The sequence below is a fragment of the Cucumis sativus genome, chromosome 4, assembly GCF_000004075.3.
Source record: "Cucumis sativus cultivar 9930 chromosome 4, Cucumber_9930_V3, whole genome shotgun sequence".
NCBI lineage: Eukaryota > Viridiplantae > Streptophyta > Magnoliopsida > Cucurbitales > Cucurbitaceae > Cucumis > Cucumis sativus.
Genome location: NC_026658.2, coordinates 18,192,368 through 18,206,222, shown reverse-complemented (window position 1 = coordinate 18,206,222; position 13,855 = coordinate 18,192,368). Strand labels below are relative to the sequence as shown.

Genomic DNA, 13,855 nt, shown 5'->3' with positions numbered 1-13,855 from the left:
TAATCACTTCCCTCTATCCTTCAATCAAAGCAAGACATAATTTTAATCCAAATAAAATAAAAGAATTTTATGTTACAAAAGAAACTGTAATGCTTCCAAGATTGCAAGATCATAATATAGACAAAAAGAAAAAGAGAGTGAAGGTTAGACTTCTTTTTCAAAGATAATGACAATGGAAAATGGAATTCAATGATACATTTAGGTTTAATAGCAAATGTCTTACCTCACAAATATCATACTTCTCTCTGTCAAAGAGGAGTAGGACCATTATTGCATACTGACTTCCAACACCAACAAAAAGAAATAGAATTCACAACTATAACAAGGCTAAAACAATTGCTTAAATTGATGGTTTATCAGAGCTTCCTATAAATCAAGATAAGTTCATTAGCAACATAAAGAGTTTATTTATTTCTCATAGTGAAAACGTTCATAACTTTTTTTAATCTTCAATCATTAGTAAATTACAACAATTTAGTAATGAGTTAGATAACAATTACTTGTGTTCAAGTTTATATATATAGTTTGTTTATGCTATAACTATCATGCAATTACGATACAACTCAATAGCAACCCTAAACAAAATATCAATAGAAAAATCAAAAGTACTCAAATTCACTTGGGAAATGCATAGATAAACAAAAAGACCCTACACACCATCAAAGTTTAAAATCTCACATTTCATTTTTCATTCTCTTTTTCTCAAAGCTTCAGCCCATAGCCATGACATCTCCCTTGGCCTTGATTTCCTAATTCGAACGAACAACAATCAATAAAAAATCAACCAAATGCTTCATTGAGGCATTTCATCAAACAGATTGTAAGCTACCAAAATGTTTCATCACATAGCCAACCATAAAGAAAAAATGTAGATTCAAATTAGAAGAATGATTGTAAACAACAATATTGAATAGGATGATAGACAAAACAAACACATATCTCCTATAAAAGCAAAGCTATGAGAGATGTTTTTCATAAAAAGAACCATCAATATATCACATTGTGGGTAAAATGAAAGCATTTGAAGTTAATATCATGTATAAATACAAACAATAGAAATAATGGTTGAGATTCACCAGTGAGTTCAGCGGTGCAAGGGGTGTTGGGTGGTTACGTCGGCTGAAGGAGAGAAAGACAGAGATTTCGCTCGTTTTTGACCAAAAGTCTAGTCTTTTTTGGTGTGCGTGAGAGAGGGAGAGAGATGATTAGCGGAATGGAGGAAAAATCGAGGAGGGGCGATGTGTGGATCTTCTACAAAGAAGAAGAAAAAGAGAAGAAGAAGAGAAGAAGAAGAGAAGAAGAAGAGGAGGAGGAGGAGGTAGAGAAAGAGTTTTAATTTGGAGATGTTTTATTTTAATAAATAAATTATTTAATATTTTTAGAATCAGGAAAAAATCTGATTTTAATAAAATTTTTATTTAAAATAAATTTTATTTTAATAAATTAAATAAATTATTTTTTTATATCTTTTATGACACCAAATAACTGTCGCGAAAAGTAAAATCCGAAAAATTCCATCTTTTTCCACAAAAAACGCGGTTTTTTAGCTTTTGTGACAGTGTTTTCTTTTCTCCTCTCAATTTGGAATGTATACAACTGTCATAATAGGTAGTTTTTCTTGTAGCAATATTTCTCTAAACCCTCTCATTTGACACATAATTTCTACAATCAACTAATTATATTATGTAAACCACACAAATCCAACACACAAACATAAAATACTTTAATATTATTATTAGGATGGGTGTGGTAAACTGATTGAATAATTTGTCAAAAAAAAATGCTTAATTAAAAAGATGAACAAACCGAATGTAGTTAGAACAAATAAAAACAAATAGGTTGACCACCAAATTGACCAAGTATCCATACAAGGAAAAAAAAAATACTAATACATAACCCTAATAATAATAATTTATAAAAAAAGATTAAAACAAATAAAATAGGATTAATAACAAAATAGTTAAGGGGGCAACAGAAATTGGGTAGATCCTAAAAAATTTAAAGGCTGGCCTTGGATATCTCCCCATCGTAAGTGGTCATGGAAAGGGATGATGGGTTGCAATTTAGGCATACCCTTTCAATTCCCTCCAACCTTCTTTAGTTTCAACTCCAAATCCTTTTCCATACCTTTTCTCAACTCAACTAATTAAATAGCAGAAATTTTAACTAAAACAAAAAGGAAACTCCATATTTTTTTAAGGGGGTATTCCTAGGCTTCCCATGCATTTTCCACCAACGCCTAGTTGAGGTTATATGTTAATTGGGAGCCACATTATTATCGGTGGCTTAGCTTTGAAGGGCCAATGCCAACGGGCGTGCGCGTGGCAGGGCTTATGCGCGCACCGGCCCCATTGATCAGCGCCGCTTCTTCCTTCTTCTTCCTCTTTTTCTTACTCTCATCATCATGCATAATTGTGGTCTTCTCGGTTTCTGATGCCGAAACTTTGCTCCAATTCAAGCGATCTTTGACATCGGCCACGGCTCTTAACAATTGGAAACCTTCGGTTCCGCCTTGCGAGCACCACAAGTCGAATTGGGCTGGAGTGCTTTGTTTGAATGGGCACGTTAGAGGTCTAAGGCTTGAAAATATGGGACTTAAGGGAGAAGTTGATATGAATTCCCTGGTTTCATTGACTCGTTTGCGTACACTTAGCTTCATGAACAACACATTGGTTGGGTCTTGGCCTCCTGTTATAAGCAAATTAGGAAGTTTGCGGTCTGTTTATCTTTCCTATAACCATTTTTCAGGAGAAATCCCAGATGATGCCTTTACGGGTATGAAATTTTTGAAGAAAGTATTTTTGACCAATAATGAATTCAAGGGCCCAATTCCCTCATCTCTCGCTTCACTGTCTAGGCTTATGGAGTTGAGACTCGATGGTAACAAATTCAAAGGCCAAGTCCCTCCACTTCAAATACATACTTTGACCAAACTTAATGTTTCCAATAACGAATTGGACGGCCCTATTCCCACTAGTTTAAGCCATATGGATCCTTCATGCTTTTCAGGTAAGAAATAATTTTTTTTCCCCTCAAAACTTATATTTGTTTCCTTCTAAATACTTTCTCAAATAAAATAGTTAAGAGTTCCTAATCAAATTATAAAAATAAACTAAATAATTCTATTTTAAAAAATAACCTATATTTAGTTTCTAAACTTTAACGGGGGTTTTAAATTTTTTTTTGAAGAAAATTAATAATCAAACACACATAAAAACTTATGTTTGGGTTTCACTTAGGTTAGATTTGATTCGAATCATTCATGACAAATGACTTGAGTTAAAGATGACAAGGTTGATTTAATTTAGACAATATATAAAAAATATAATACAACTTTATTATTATATTTTAGAAAATAGTCATGTTTTTTATTCTCAAACAATAAGAAACAAAATACGAGAAGCAAAGAACGAGAAATATGAACGTTATCATAAACATATCCTAAACTCTTGATCCCACTTGTTTTTGGAAGTTTAATTATAATAATTAGTATTTTGTATTTATATAATTAACTATAATAATAATATTATTACTGTTTCAAAATTCATTTTCTTACGTTTGTTTACTATTTCTTATCTTCTCATTTTTCACACTCCAAACAATACCAACTATTATATATTATATATAAGGAAGTGAGAGTATAATAATCATTAACTATAATAAATAAATAAGTAGTGTCTCCCAATTTAATTTTCGAAAATAATAAACCAAATGTTATTAACCCAACTTTAACAATATTATAATAAATTAGACATTAGAGCATAAGTTTGGAAGTGCTTTGCAGTAAAGTAGTATGATACTATGATGAATGTTTGTATATTGTAGGCAACATTGATCTATGCGGGGATCCACTACCAGAATGCGGAAAAGCCCCAATGTCATCCTCGGGGCTACTAAAGATCGCAGTGATAGTCATAATTGTGGGGCTAACATTAGCAGTACTAGCTGCAATTTTCATCATATTGAATTTAAGAAACCAGCCAGCAGCATTACAACTAGGGAAGGAGAATGCAGGGATGATAAACATGGAAGATCAGGATCAGAACAAATACGTGAACGCTAAGCAGGTAACAGCAGGGGTAGGGGACGGATATAGATCAATAGAGTCATCATCATCGTCGGTGGCTCAGGCAACGAGGCGAGGAGGGGCCGAGCATGGAAAACTGTTGTTTGTGAGGGACGACAGGGAGAGGTTCGATTTACAAGACTTGTTAAGAGCGTCGGCGGAAATTTTGGGGAGTGGGTCATTTGGTTCGTCGTATAAAGCAACAATACTTAGTAATGCAGTGGTGGTGAAGCGTTATAAGCATATGAATAATGTGGGAAGAGAAGAGTTTCATGAGCATATGAGAAGGTTAGGGAGGTTGACGCATCCCAATTTACTTCCTTTGGTTGCTTACTATTATAGGAAGGAAGAGAAGCTGTTGATTTCAGACTTTGTGGATAATGGGAGTTTGGCCAGCCATTTGCATGGTAATTAACTATAATATATATATATATATATATATATATAGATACATAGATACATAGAATAGAATTTAATGATATGAATATTTTCAGGGAACCACAACCTGGAAGAGGCAGGACTAGATTGGGCAACAAGATTGAAGATCATAAGAGGCATAGCAAGGGGCCTTTCTTACCTGTACACCTCGCTCCCAAACGTATTAGCAGCACATGGACATCTCAAATCTTCAAATGTGTTGCTAGACGAGTCCATGGAGCCATTGCTGACGGACTACGGTCTAAGCCCAGTAGCCAATCTAGAGCAAGGGCAGAGTCTAATGATGGCCTACAAATCCCCTGAGTATGCTCAAATGGGTCGCATAACCAAGAAGACAGACGTCTGGAGTTTCGGAATAGTCATTCTTGAAATGTTAACTGGTAGATTCCCAGAGAACTACCTGACACGAAACCACGACCCGAAAGCCGACCTTGCGGCTTGGGTTAACAACATGATCAAGGAAAAGAAGACGCCGCTAGTGTTTGACCCCGAGCTGGGGCGAGCCAGGGAGAGTAGTAAAGGGGAGTTGCTGAAGATGCTTAAGATTGCGTTGAGTTGCTGTGAGGAAGATGTGGATAGACGATTGGATTTGAATCAAGTAGCTGCAGAGATTGAAGATTTAAATGATGAAGATTTGAGTGATGATGATGATGATGATGATGATGATGATGATGGACATAATTTCTCCCCTACTTCTCGCCATATTCATATTGCTGTTTGATCAATCACTTTGATTTTCGTGCATATCATAAACCCACCTTTGTTTTTTTCTTCCAATCCTGATCCCTACCGCCGTTGCGCCATTACCACCCTAAACTTTCTTCTTTTTTTTTTTTTTTTCAAGGACCAACAAAAAGAACAAAAATTAAATTTACTTTTTTTTTCTTATTTTTTTACCATCTCTCTTTATAAATATTTTCTTTTTCAAGTCAGGTTGTTGATTAATATGTAAGGCAGGAACTTGGTATAAGTTTTGTAAAATTAGAAATCACCCCTTTTTTCCCTTTTGTTGGTATCATCCTCGTTATCTTTCTCATTGCTACCATGCATCCACCGACGACATTGTTAGGGAATTACAAATAACAAAGAAATGGGAGTAAATACTAGGAAAAAAAAATATAACAATTAGGTTGAGGCCTCTAGATATATCATCCATCCGTGTAGCCAATATTCTTTAGTATGTTTCCTCCCAGATATAACAATCGAACTTAAACGTTACGAGCTCAAATCACCCGTTGCACTAGAAAGTTGAGCTCAAAGCTCTATCACTAATACCGCTCTACCCTTCATTTAGGCCCATATATCTCTTTCAAAAACCTACGAGGATACAATTATGAGTGATGTGTGCAAACATGATAGGGCACACCATCAAGTTATAATTAGTAAAACTACTTAAGACCACGTCGAGGATCATCTTTAGAAATCATGTCAGCAATTTATATGTATTATGTAGCCATTATAGAACCAAATTGATTTTAGCTAAGAAAGTAAAATCTATTTTTTGAATGATTTTGAAAACAAAGTAAACTTGACAAACAAATTAGAATCAAATTCAAAGTAAAAGATGTAAAGTATGGTGTTAAGTTTCATCAGGGAGTGTTCAGGTTAATCATGAAATTAAGTGTCAAGAAGTATAAAAGTCTATTGGTTATTTAGAGGTAATGTTTGTTCCATATGTTTTATATGTAATGGTGAAAGAAGCCTCCTAAACTGTAAGATATATATTATTTGAAAGAAATGTGAAAACAAATTTATATCTAGCGGACGTAGTTCTCAAGGTTGAGTTTTCTGCAGATCAAAAGTTGCGTTAAGAGATGCAATTGTTTCTATGAGTTCCTTCAGGAAGAGCTCAAGAGCATCTAGCTATTTGAAAATTTAGATTTCATCCTGAAGTTTCTGGAGATTTCTCTAAGTTGTTTGTTTGGGTTTATGGATTAGTTTCACTCCCTCTCTTTGCTAGTCGTCTTATGAACTCTTTGCTTTGTTGATTTTAAAGGCTCTTTTTTTATTTCTTTTTAAGTGCTATTGTTGGTTGTATTGATTGTAATTGTTTTATTTTGTTTCATCACATTTTGAGCATTAGACACTTTATATATTCATTATATATATATATATATATATATAACAACGTATTTAAAATCAAATTATTTTCCTATGTCGGAACTCTGATCCAGTGAGTTGAAAATTTTCATAAGTAGTGATAATGTAATTCTCATTTGTTTTGATATGCTCTTGCAATTCATTATAGTAGGGACCAGCAATAGCGAAGATTAAGATTGGTGATGTTTACGACTGTGATGGTAAGTGTGGATAGAATCACTAGATGCATTTGAGGAGAGTAACAAGTACTTGACTACATCCTTTGGGATTTCCCCTTTTTTTGTACTGTTGTATGTTGAAGAGCACGTGAGGATTGAATGCACTCTTTCTTAGTAGAGATTTGCACCGACCGACCATTACATTAGCTAAATTGGGAAGTTCATATTCATGAAGCTTTTTATGAAATTTAAGTGTAGTTTTTAGGTCAAAATAAATACAGGTCCATTAAGATTGAATTGAAACCTACATTTGCAACACTTATAGACTATGTTTATCATAGGATTTTCTTCTATGAAAGAACTTTGTCCATATCTATTGAAATTATATAAAATGGAATGGAAAGTTGAGTACAAGTTAGGGATGGGTTTAATTTACCAGAAATTAATTAGAGCTTTTAAAAGTTGTTGGCAACTCCTTCATTTCCAATCAAGCAAGTCCAAGGGCCATAATACCTCATCCTTTGTGTTTGCAGCGTCCTAGAAATCCATTACTATTCCAAAAACATCAATTTCACCACCATTCCCATCGTCCATGAAAAGCAATGAGATCCATGCACGAATTCCGAAGACAAATAGATGGACAATTGAAAAAGGAAAATTGCATCATACGACAAAAACATTTAGAAAAAACAGTCAATGATACCTCTTTTCTGCATATTGTGAATATGACAAATATGACAAGTAATTAGTGATATTAGACAATTATTAGACGACTAACGATGAGTTACCATGGGGCTATCAAAGGGATATCTGTTTTAAATTTGCTACTTTTGCAATTTAGAAAATGTAGTAACATGGGTTTTATTATTATAAATATTTTTGCTATTTTTGTAGCTACCCCATTGAGAAATCGAGGTAGTCAAAATCCAATGCACTGTACGACGTTCTATCAATATAATAAAATAATGATTTATTCACTATCCTTGGAACTTTGTTGGACTACTTGCTTCCCACAAGCACGAATGCACTTACACTATTGGATATTGGAATTGAGAACTTTGGCTCAACATGGAGTGTCACTTTGAAGTCAGGGACTTCGAAGTGATAACTAAGCACGTTAGCTAGTGGGTTCTTCATACCACTTTTAAGGATTGACCTGAAACAACTTGTGAGAAGATTAATCTATCTTCACTTCAAACATCGATAAAGAAAACTCTAAATATATTAAAAGGGTCTTTCTAATTTATACATTTGGATAAATTCCACTAAGGGTGTTCAGACCAAAGTTCATAATTATTACTTTCTAATACGTGTTTGCTTAGTTTAGTTAAAGATCATTTTTAAATGTTGTTTATCCTAGAGAAGAAAACACGTATGTTTAACCACAAGATCTTAATCTCTGAAGTGGTTTTGTTGAGTATGAAAGAAGGTAAATCTTTTGTTCTTCCTTCATCTAAGGAGAGAAAGAGAAGTTCAAGTTTGGTCAATATGAGAGCAGTCTCTGTAGCTTTTATTGTCTTATGATTGAGCAATATGGACTTTGAATCAACATTTTGTGCTTTGTGTTATGTAGTTGAGTCAGTTGGATTTATTTGTGATTTATCTTTATTGACAATGCTGGCTAAAGAAGGAGAAGGATATGTTGAAAATTAAACCTGCTTTTAATAAATAAGTTATATGTGAATTGACTCATGAGAGTTAGAAAAAGTTAAAAGATGTGAGTTAAAATGTTTAGAGTTAATTTAGTATGAGTTTTCATATTAATTAAGTGTAGGTTTTAAATTGTTGTGTTTAATTTGTGTATGAGTTATGCTCATGACAATCCTATAAATAGGATTGAAATGTTGTAATCTAAATTATCCAAGTGTGAGTAAAATACACATAAAAAAGTTAAAGTCTTCCAATAAAATTTATTTTTTCCTCTTAAATATTCTATTTGGTAATTATCTATTTGGGGTGTTCATCGTACGCTTCCAACAGGAATGAGGGACGAAAAGTATTGATAGGAAGAAAACCATCCATTGTCAAATTATTCCCCTACTAGAAGCTTGTGGAACACAACTCCTCAACAAGCATGGACCGGAAGAAAACGATCCATTGCTCATTTGAGAGTATTTGGATGTATGGCTTATGCGCATATACCAGATCAAAAGCGTAGTAAGCTTGATGATAAAAGTGAGAAACATATTTTTGTTGGCTATGATGCAAGCTCAAAAGGCTACAAGTTGTATAATCCTGCGACAAAGAAGACGATGGTAAGTAGAGATGTTATGTTTGATGAAGAAGCATCATGGAATTGGAATGATGAACCAGAAGACTACAAATTTTTAGTTTTTTTCGATGATCATGATGAACCTAGTGACATTGCTTCTTCATCAACACCACCAACATTGCCAATCACTCCACAACAAAACACACCTTCATCATCTACAAGTTCAAGTGAAGGGCCTCGTGGCATGAGAAGTTTATGAGACATATATGATGAAACTGAAGAGTTAAGTCAAAGTACTAATAACCGTACCCTCTTTTGTTTATTTGGTGACACTGAACCTTTGAATTTTGAAGAAGCTTTGCAAAATGACAAATGGAAGATTGCTATGGATGAAGAGATAAAAGCCATAAAAAAGAATGATAAGTGGAAACTTTCTACTCTTCCAAATGGAAAGAAAGCAATAGGTGTCAAATGGGTGTTCAAGATAAAAAAAAATGAAAAAGGAGAAGTGGAGAGATACAAAGCTAGATTAGTTGCAAAAGGATATTCTCAAAGAAAAGCCATTGATGACGATGAAGTGTTTGCTCCAGTTGCTCGTTTGAAAACCATAAGATTGTTAATTGCGCTTGCTACTCAAAATAATTGGAAGATCTCTCATATGGATGTCAAATCAACATTTTTGAATGGATATCTAGAAGAAGAAGTCTACTTAGAACAACTTCTTGGTTATTATGTGAAAGGTCAAGAGGATAAAGTTCTAAAATTGAAGAAGGCATTATACGGAAACAAGCACCAAGAATGTGGAATAACATAATCAACAAATATTTCCTTGATAATGAGTATTTGAGGTGCCCTTATGAACATTTCCTTTATATTAAGACTAATGATCATGGAGATATTTTGGTGGTTTGTTTGTACGTGGATGACTTAACTTTTACAAGAAATCGTGCAAGTATGTTTCAAGATCTCAAGAAGGAGATGACCCAAGAATTTGAAATGACATATATAAGGTTGATGTCATATTATCATGGCATTGAAGTGAAGCAATCAAAGTAAAGTATTATCATCTCTCAATTGACTACTGTAGTTACAGGATAGCCACAGCGTATTAATAATTCAAGTGTACAATAAATATGAAATGTGTGCATGATGATTTGCTATTGTGTAATATTAATGTCTATTGAAAAAGTTTCTTATTAAAATAAAACAAGTTAAAAAATGTACATGTAACACTTCAAATTACTAATATATTTAATTAATGTTCTATTCAACAGAGTTATCAACATAACATTTCTAAATTACTAATATATTTAAAAATGTTCTATTCAATAGATAATTTTTTTCTCATTCAAAATAAAGTATTACAATTTATTTGTTTCTTATAGATGTTTTTTGTTCCATTCATAGGTGGCCGAGTTTGCTATTATTTGGAGAAGGCTGGCACAATAACTTCGAATATTCAGCTAAATTTGGTCTTGAATGGCGGCAAATTAACTTTGGTTGGTACCTCATTTTGTTCCTCCAAACCATTGGACTTGCTAATAATGTTAAACTCCCCTAAGAGAGACGCAAACAAATGTTGGCAATGAACCGTCAATCTTAGCAAATATCAATTACAACATTATAACACATCCATTGTTAATTCAAAGGCTAATATGTTTGACTCATCACACTATATAACAACACATCCATTATGATGTTTCTTCTATAGATATTTTAGAAGGAAGGGTAAATTATATATTTCAATATAAATTGGTTTATACATTTTACAAGAACTCTATCTCGATTATGACATTAAATTTCAATTATCTAAGAGTTATCAACATTCATAACAGTTATCAACATTTGAGTTATTAACATTCAGTCAGAATGATTACCAACGTAACATTTAGTTATAAGAGTTTATCCATTAGTGTATATATTAAAGCATATTTCTAAATCTAACATTATTTATATCCATGAGAGTTATCAACATTCAGAATAATTATCAACCGTTAGATCAAATAACTTACAACGACGAGGGTTTGCGAGTTGATGAGAATTTTGACGAGTAGGGGAGCTGTTCATTCAAACAGAAGTGAAATCAGCAGGGAGTGTGGTGAGCCATTTAGCGAAGAGGAGTGGAGATGAGGAGTGAAATGGGAGCTGGGTGTTTGACGTGAGCGAAGAAAATCTGGGTGTTTGGGGTGCGGCAAGCCATTCAAGGAAGGGCGTTCGACAAAGGAGTGCTATCAGAAATTTATAAAAAAATTATATGGGTTTGGTGGACTTTTTGATTTTGTTATACCATAGGTAAATATTTTAATATATTTATTATATTTATAAAAGTTAACCCTTTCTTTAATTATCATTAATTTTTCTAATAAAATTATTTGTTTAGTTCTCAAATTGTAACGAACATGTGTGTTGTGCCTTGCCTGAGTTTTAACAATATGCCAATTTAGTTCATAAATTTTTAGGACGTAGTTGCTTTTAGTTAGAAGTTTTAAAAAATAAAGTACAAAATTGAATGATTCTATATCTTGACGTTCCAGTTGGCAGGGGTAGGGAGTATAAATGTGGCAAAAGAAAATAAAGAAGATGGTGCGGTGGCAGCCTACGTGTCGTTCCGTTGAACCTTTTGGGAATAAATTAAAAGAGGTTAAAAATAGATATAATATAATCCACCGCGCCGGCAGCTCTCAATTAGCACAAGAACAAGAATCTGGACTGAACCGAATTGAGAAAGATGGGAGAGGGGGAAGAAGAACTGAAGACGAAAGCTGAAAATCATGAAGTTGAAATTCAGGTGTGTGTGTGTGTTTTGTTGTTATAAGTTAACAATGATAATTAAGTTGATATAATTAATAGTTATGTAAATTTATAATAATTAGTTTTGAGTTATGGGAATTAATTATCAGGAGAGAGGAGAAATATTCTTCTTGTATAGGCCTAAAGTCGGAAAACAAGAAGTGCATGGCCCTGATGAGGTGCAACGCTTGTACATTATTCTTCGGCCACAGTCCGGTGAGAAGACGGTCGAGGAGAAACAATGTAGCTATGGTGGACAGAGTACCCACACCCAGGTTAATTAATTAATTCTACCAAATACCTACATTTACTTTTGTTTTGACCATTTTATTTAATAAGACATGTCCAACTTATTTTTGTCTAAATTAGAAGTAGTAGATGAGTTAAACATGACCATAAACCCTCATTTTGGCTCTCATACAATATTTGAACACAGGAAGTTAACATCGAAGAGCAACCCCTTTTACGGTTCATTATTATGGGTCGAAAAAGCCTTCCACACCCATCCCACAGGTCTCGACCTTACTGGGGATTTGTAGATATGGTAACAACCAACGTTCAAGATATCAAGACTGCGCTTCAAGGAGGTACATCCCACTGAATCTACATACCCCATGTAGTTTTTATAGTCAGGTGCAAAATAAAATGAGTTTCTAATATGGCAAAAGCAGAGGAATACGACACTTCAACTCGAGGACATCGCCATATTTCTGCGGCAAGAGCATTGGGGGAAGGCATTTACCGTATTCTAAGGCATAATCCAAGGAACAAAAACAATAATCACCACACTCATTTGATCTACAAGCTACAGTTTCCAGCGGCAGACGAGAAAAACGAGCCTCAGAAATCCTTTAATATTGAAAGGGAAGGGTCATTTGTGATACAAATAAAGAACCCAGAGCAAGGAGGCGCAGGTGGTTCGTCTTCTCAGCACAAACGCAGGGCTCAGTTTCCAGCGCATTTGCAAGGTCAATTTGGGCATAAACGGTATTACCCGGCCGACCCGCCTGAGTTCTTGAATTTTGAAGGGTGTGAGTTCTTGTTGATATCGGCTTCTGATGATATAGAACAGGAATTGGGGTTGGAGTTGATTACTGAAGGAGAAGAATGTGATTTAGTGAAGACTTTTGGAGATGCTGTTTCCACGAAGCCTCTTTTCGAAGGTACTTGGGTGTAGTGTGTGGTTTAGAGACATGGGGTAATGGAGTGGCTTCTTGTACTTGGTTAATTAGATTCAGTATTTTGTATGTTCAACTACTAATGTTTTAAGTAGATGTGTTCTTACTGTTGAAGTCAATATTCGGAAGAAATTATTAGAGTTTCTAGATCAGTAGTTGTAGGAGTCGATATAGAAAATAACTTCTTATATCAAGTATATAAGTATTTTGTGATTTTCCTTCATTCGAGTTGTAAAGAGAAGAAGGGGTGGAGAATGCCTCCAAGGAGGATAGAGATTTCTAGTTAACCAAATAGTTCACTTTCATTGCAAATGAAAAGTTTGAACCTCTTAAGAGGTCTTTTCCTCTCTAAGACTCATTTTTTATCAGTACCGTGCATTATCCTATAACATATATTTTATAATCTATCGCATGTAAACTCAGAATGAGAAAAACGTGGCAAAGCACTACATGCATTTTATAATCTATTATGTTGGGATAGAGACCGCAAAGCTACGCATTTTATAATCTATTATGTTAGAGATAACAAGGTACTAAGCTACGTACGCATTCTATGATCTGTTGTGTTAGAAATGATCAGGTGTCCTAAGGGGGTATCAAATACGATAGAAAACTTTATCACGTCTGTCCTCATCTAACTTTATCACGTCTGTCCTCATCTTGACAAGGGAAAGTCATAGTGGTTAAAATTTTGTATGTCTGCTTCTTTGTCTACGTTTGTTGTCAAGTAGTTGGGAGAAATCTCCATACAAGTATACAAGTAAACGAGTCTCGACTCTCATTGGAAAAACCAAGAGTAGGAGATTATAAACGAGTCTCGACTCTCATTGGAAAAACCAAGAGTAGGGAGAAATCTCCGTACAAGTAAACTTTCTCCCATACAAGTAAACGAGTATCGACTCTCATTGGAAAA

General features: G+C 34.1%; 2 protein-coding genes across 2 annotated transcripts; both read left to right on the top strand.

Annotated features, from left to right (window-relative positions):
- The first annotated feature begins 2,007 nt into the window (after nucleotides 1-2,007).
- On the top strand, nucleotides 2,008-5,281 carry LOC101203276 (pollen receptor-like kinase 4). Its single transcript, XM_031883914.1, has 3 exons — nucleotides 2,008-3,009; nucleotides 3,826-4,473; nucleotides 4,561-5,281. The coding sequence occupies exons 1-3, from the start codon at nucleotides 2,304-2,306 to the stop codon at nucleotides 5,223-5,225; spliced, it is 2,019 nt and encodes a 672-aa protein (XP_031739774.1). The 5' UTR covers nucleotides 2,008-2,303; the 3' UTR covers nucleotides 5,226-5,281.
- Nucleotides 5,282-11,641: 6,360 nt separating this feature from the next.
- On the top strand, nucleotides 11,642-13,310 carry LOC101213393. Its single transcript, XM_031884625.1, has 4 exons — nucleotides 11,642-11,762; nucleotides 11,875-12,039; nucleotides 12,201-12,351; nucleotides 12,436-13,310. The coding sequence occupies exons 1-4, from the start codon at nucleotides 11,703-11,705 to the stop codon at nucleotides 12,939-12,941; spliced, it is 882 nt and encodes a 293-aa protein (XP_031740485.1). The 5' UTR covers nucleotides 11,642-11,702; the 3' UTR covers nucleotides 12,942-13,310.
- Nucleotides 13,311-13,855: the final 545 nt, after the last annotated feature.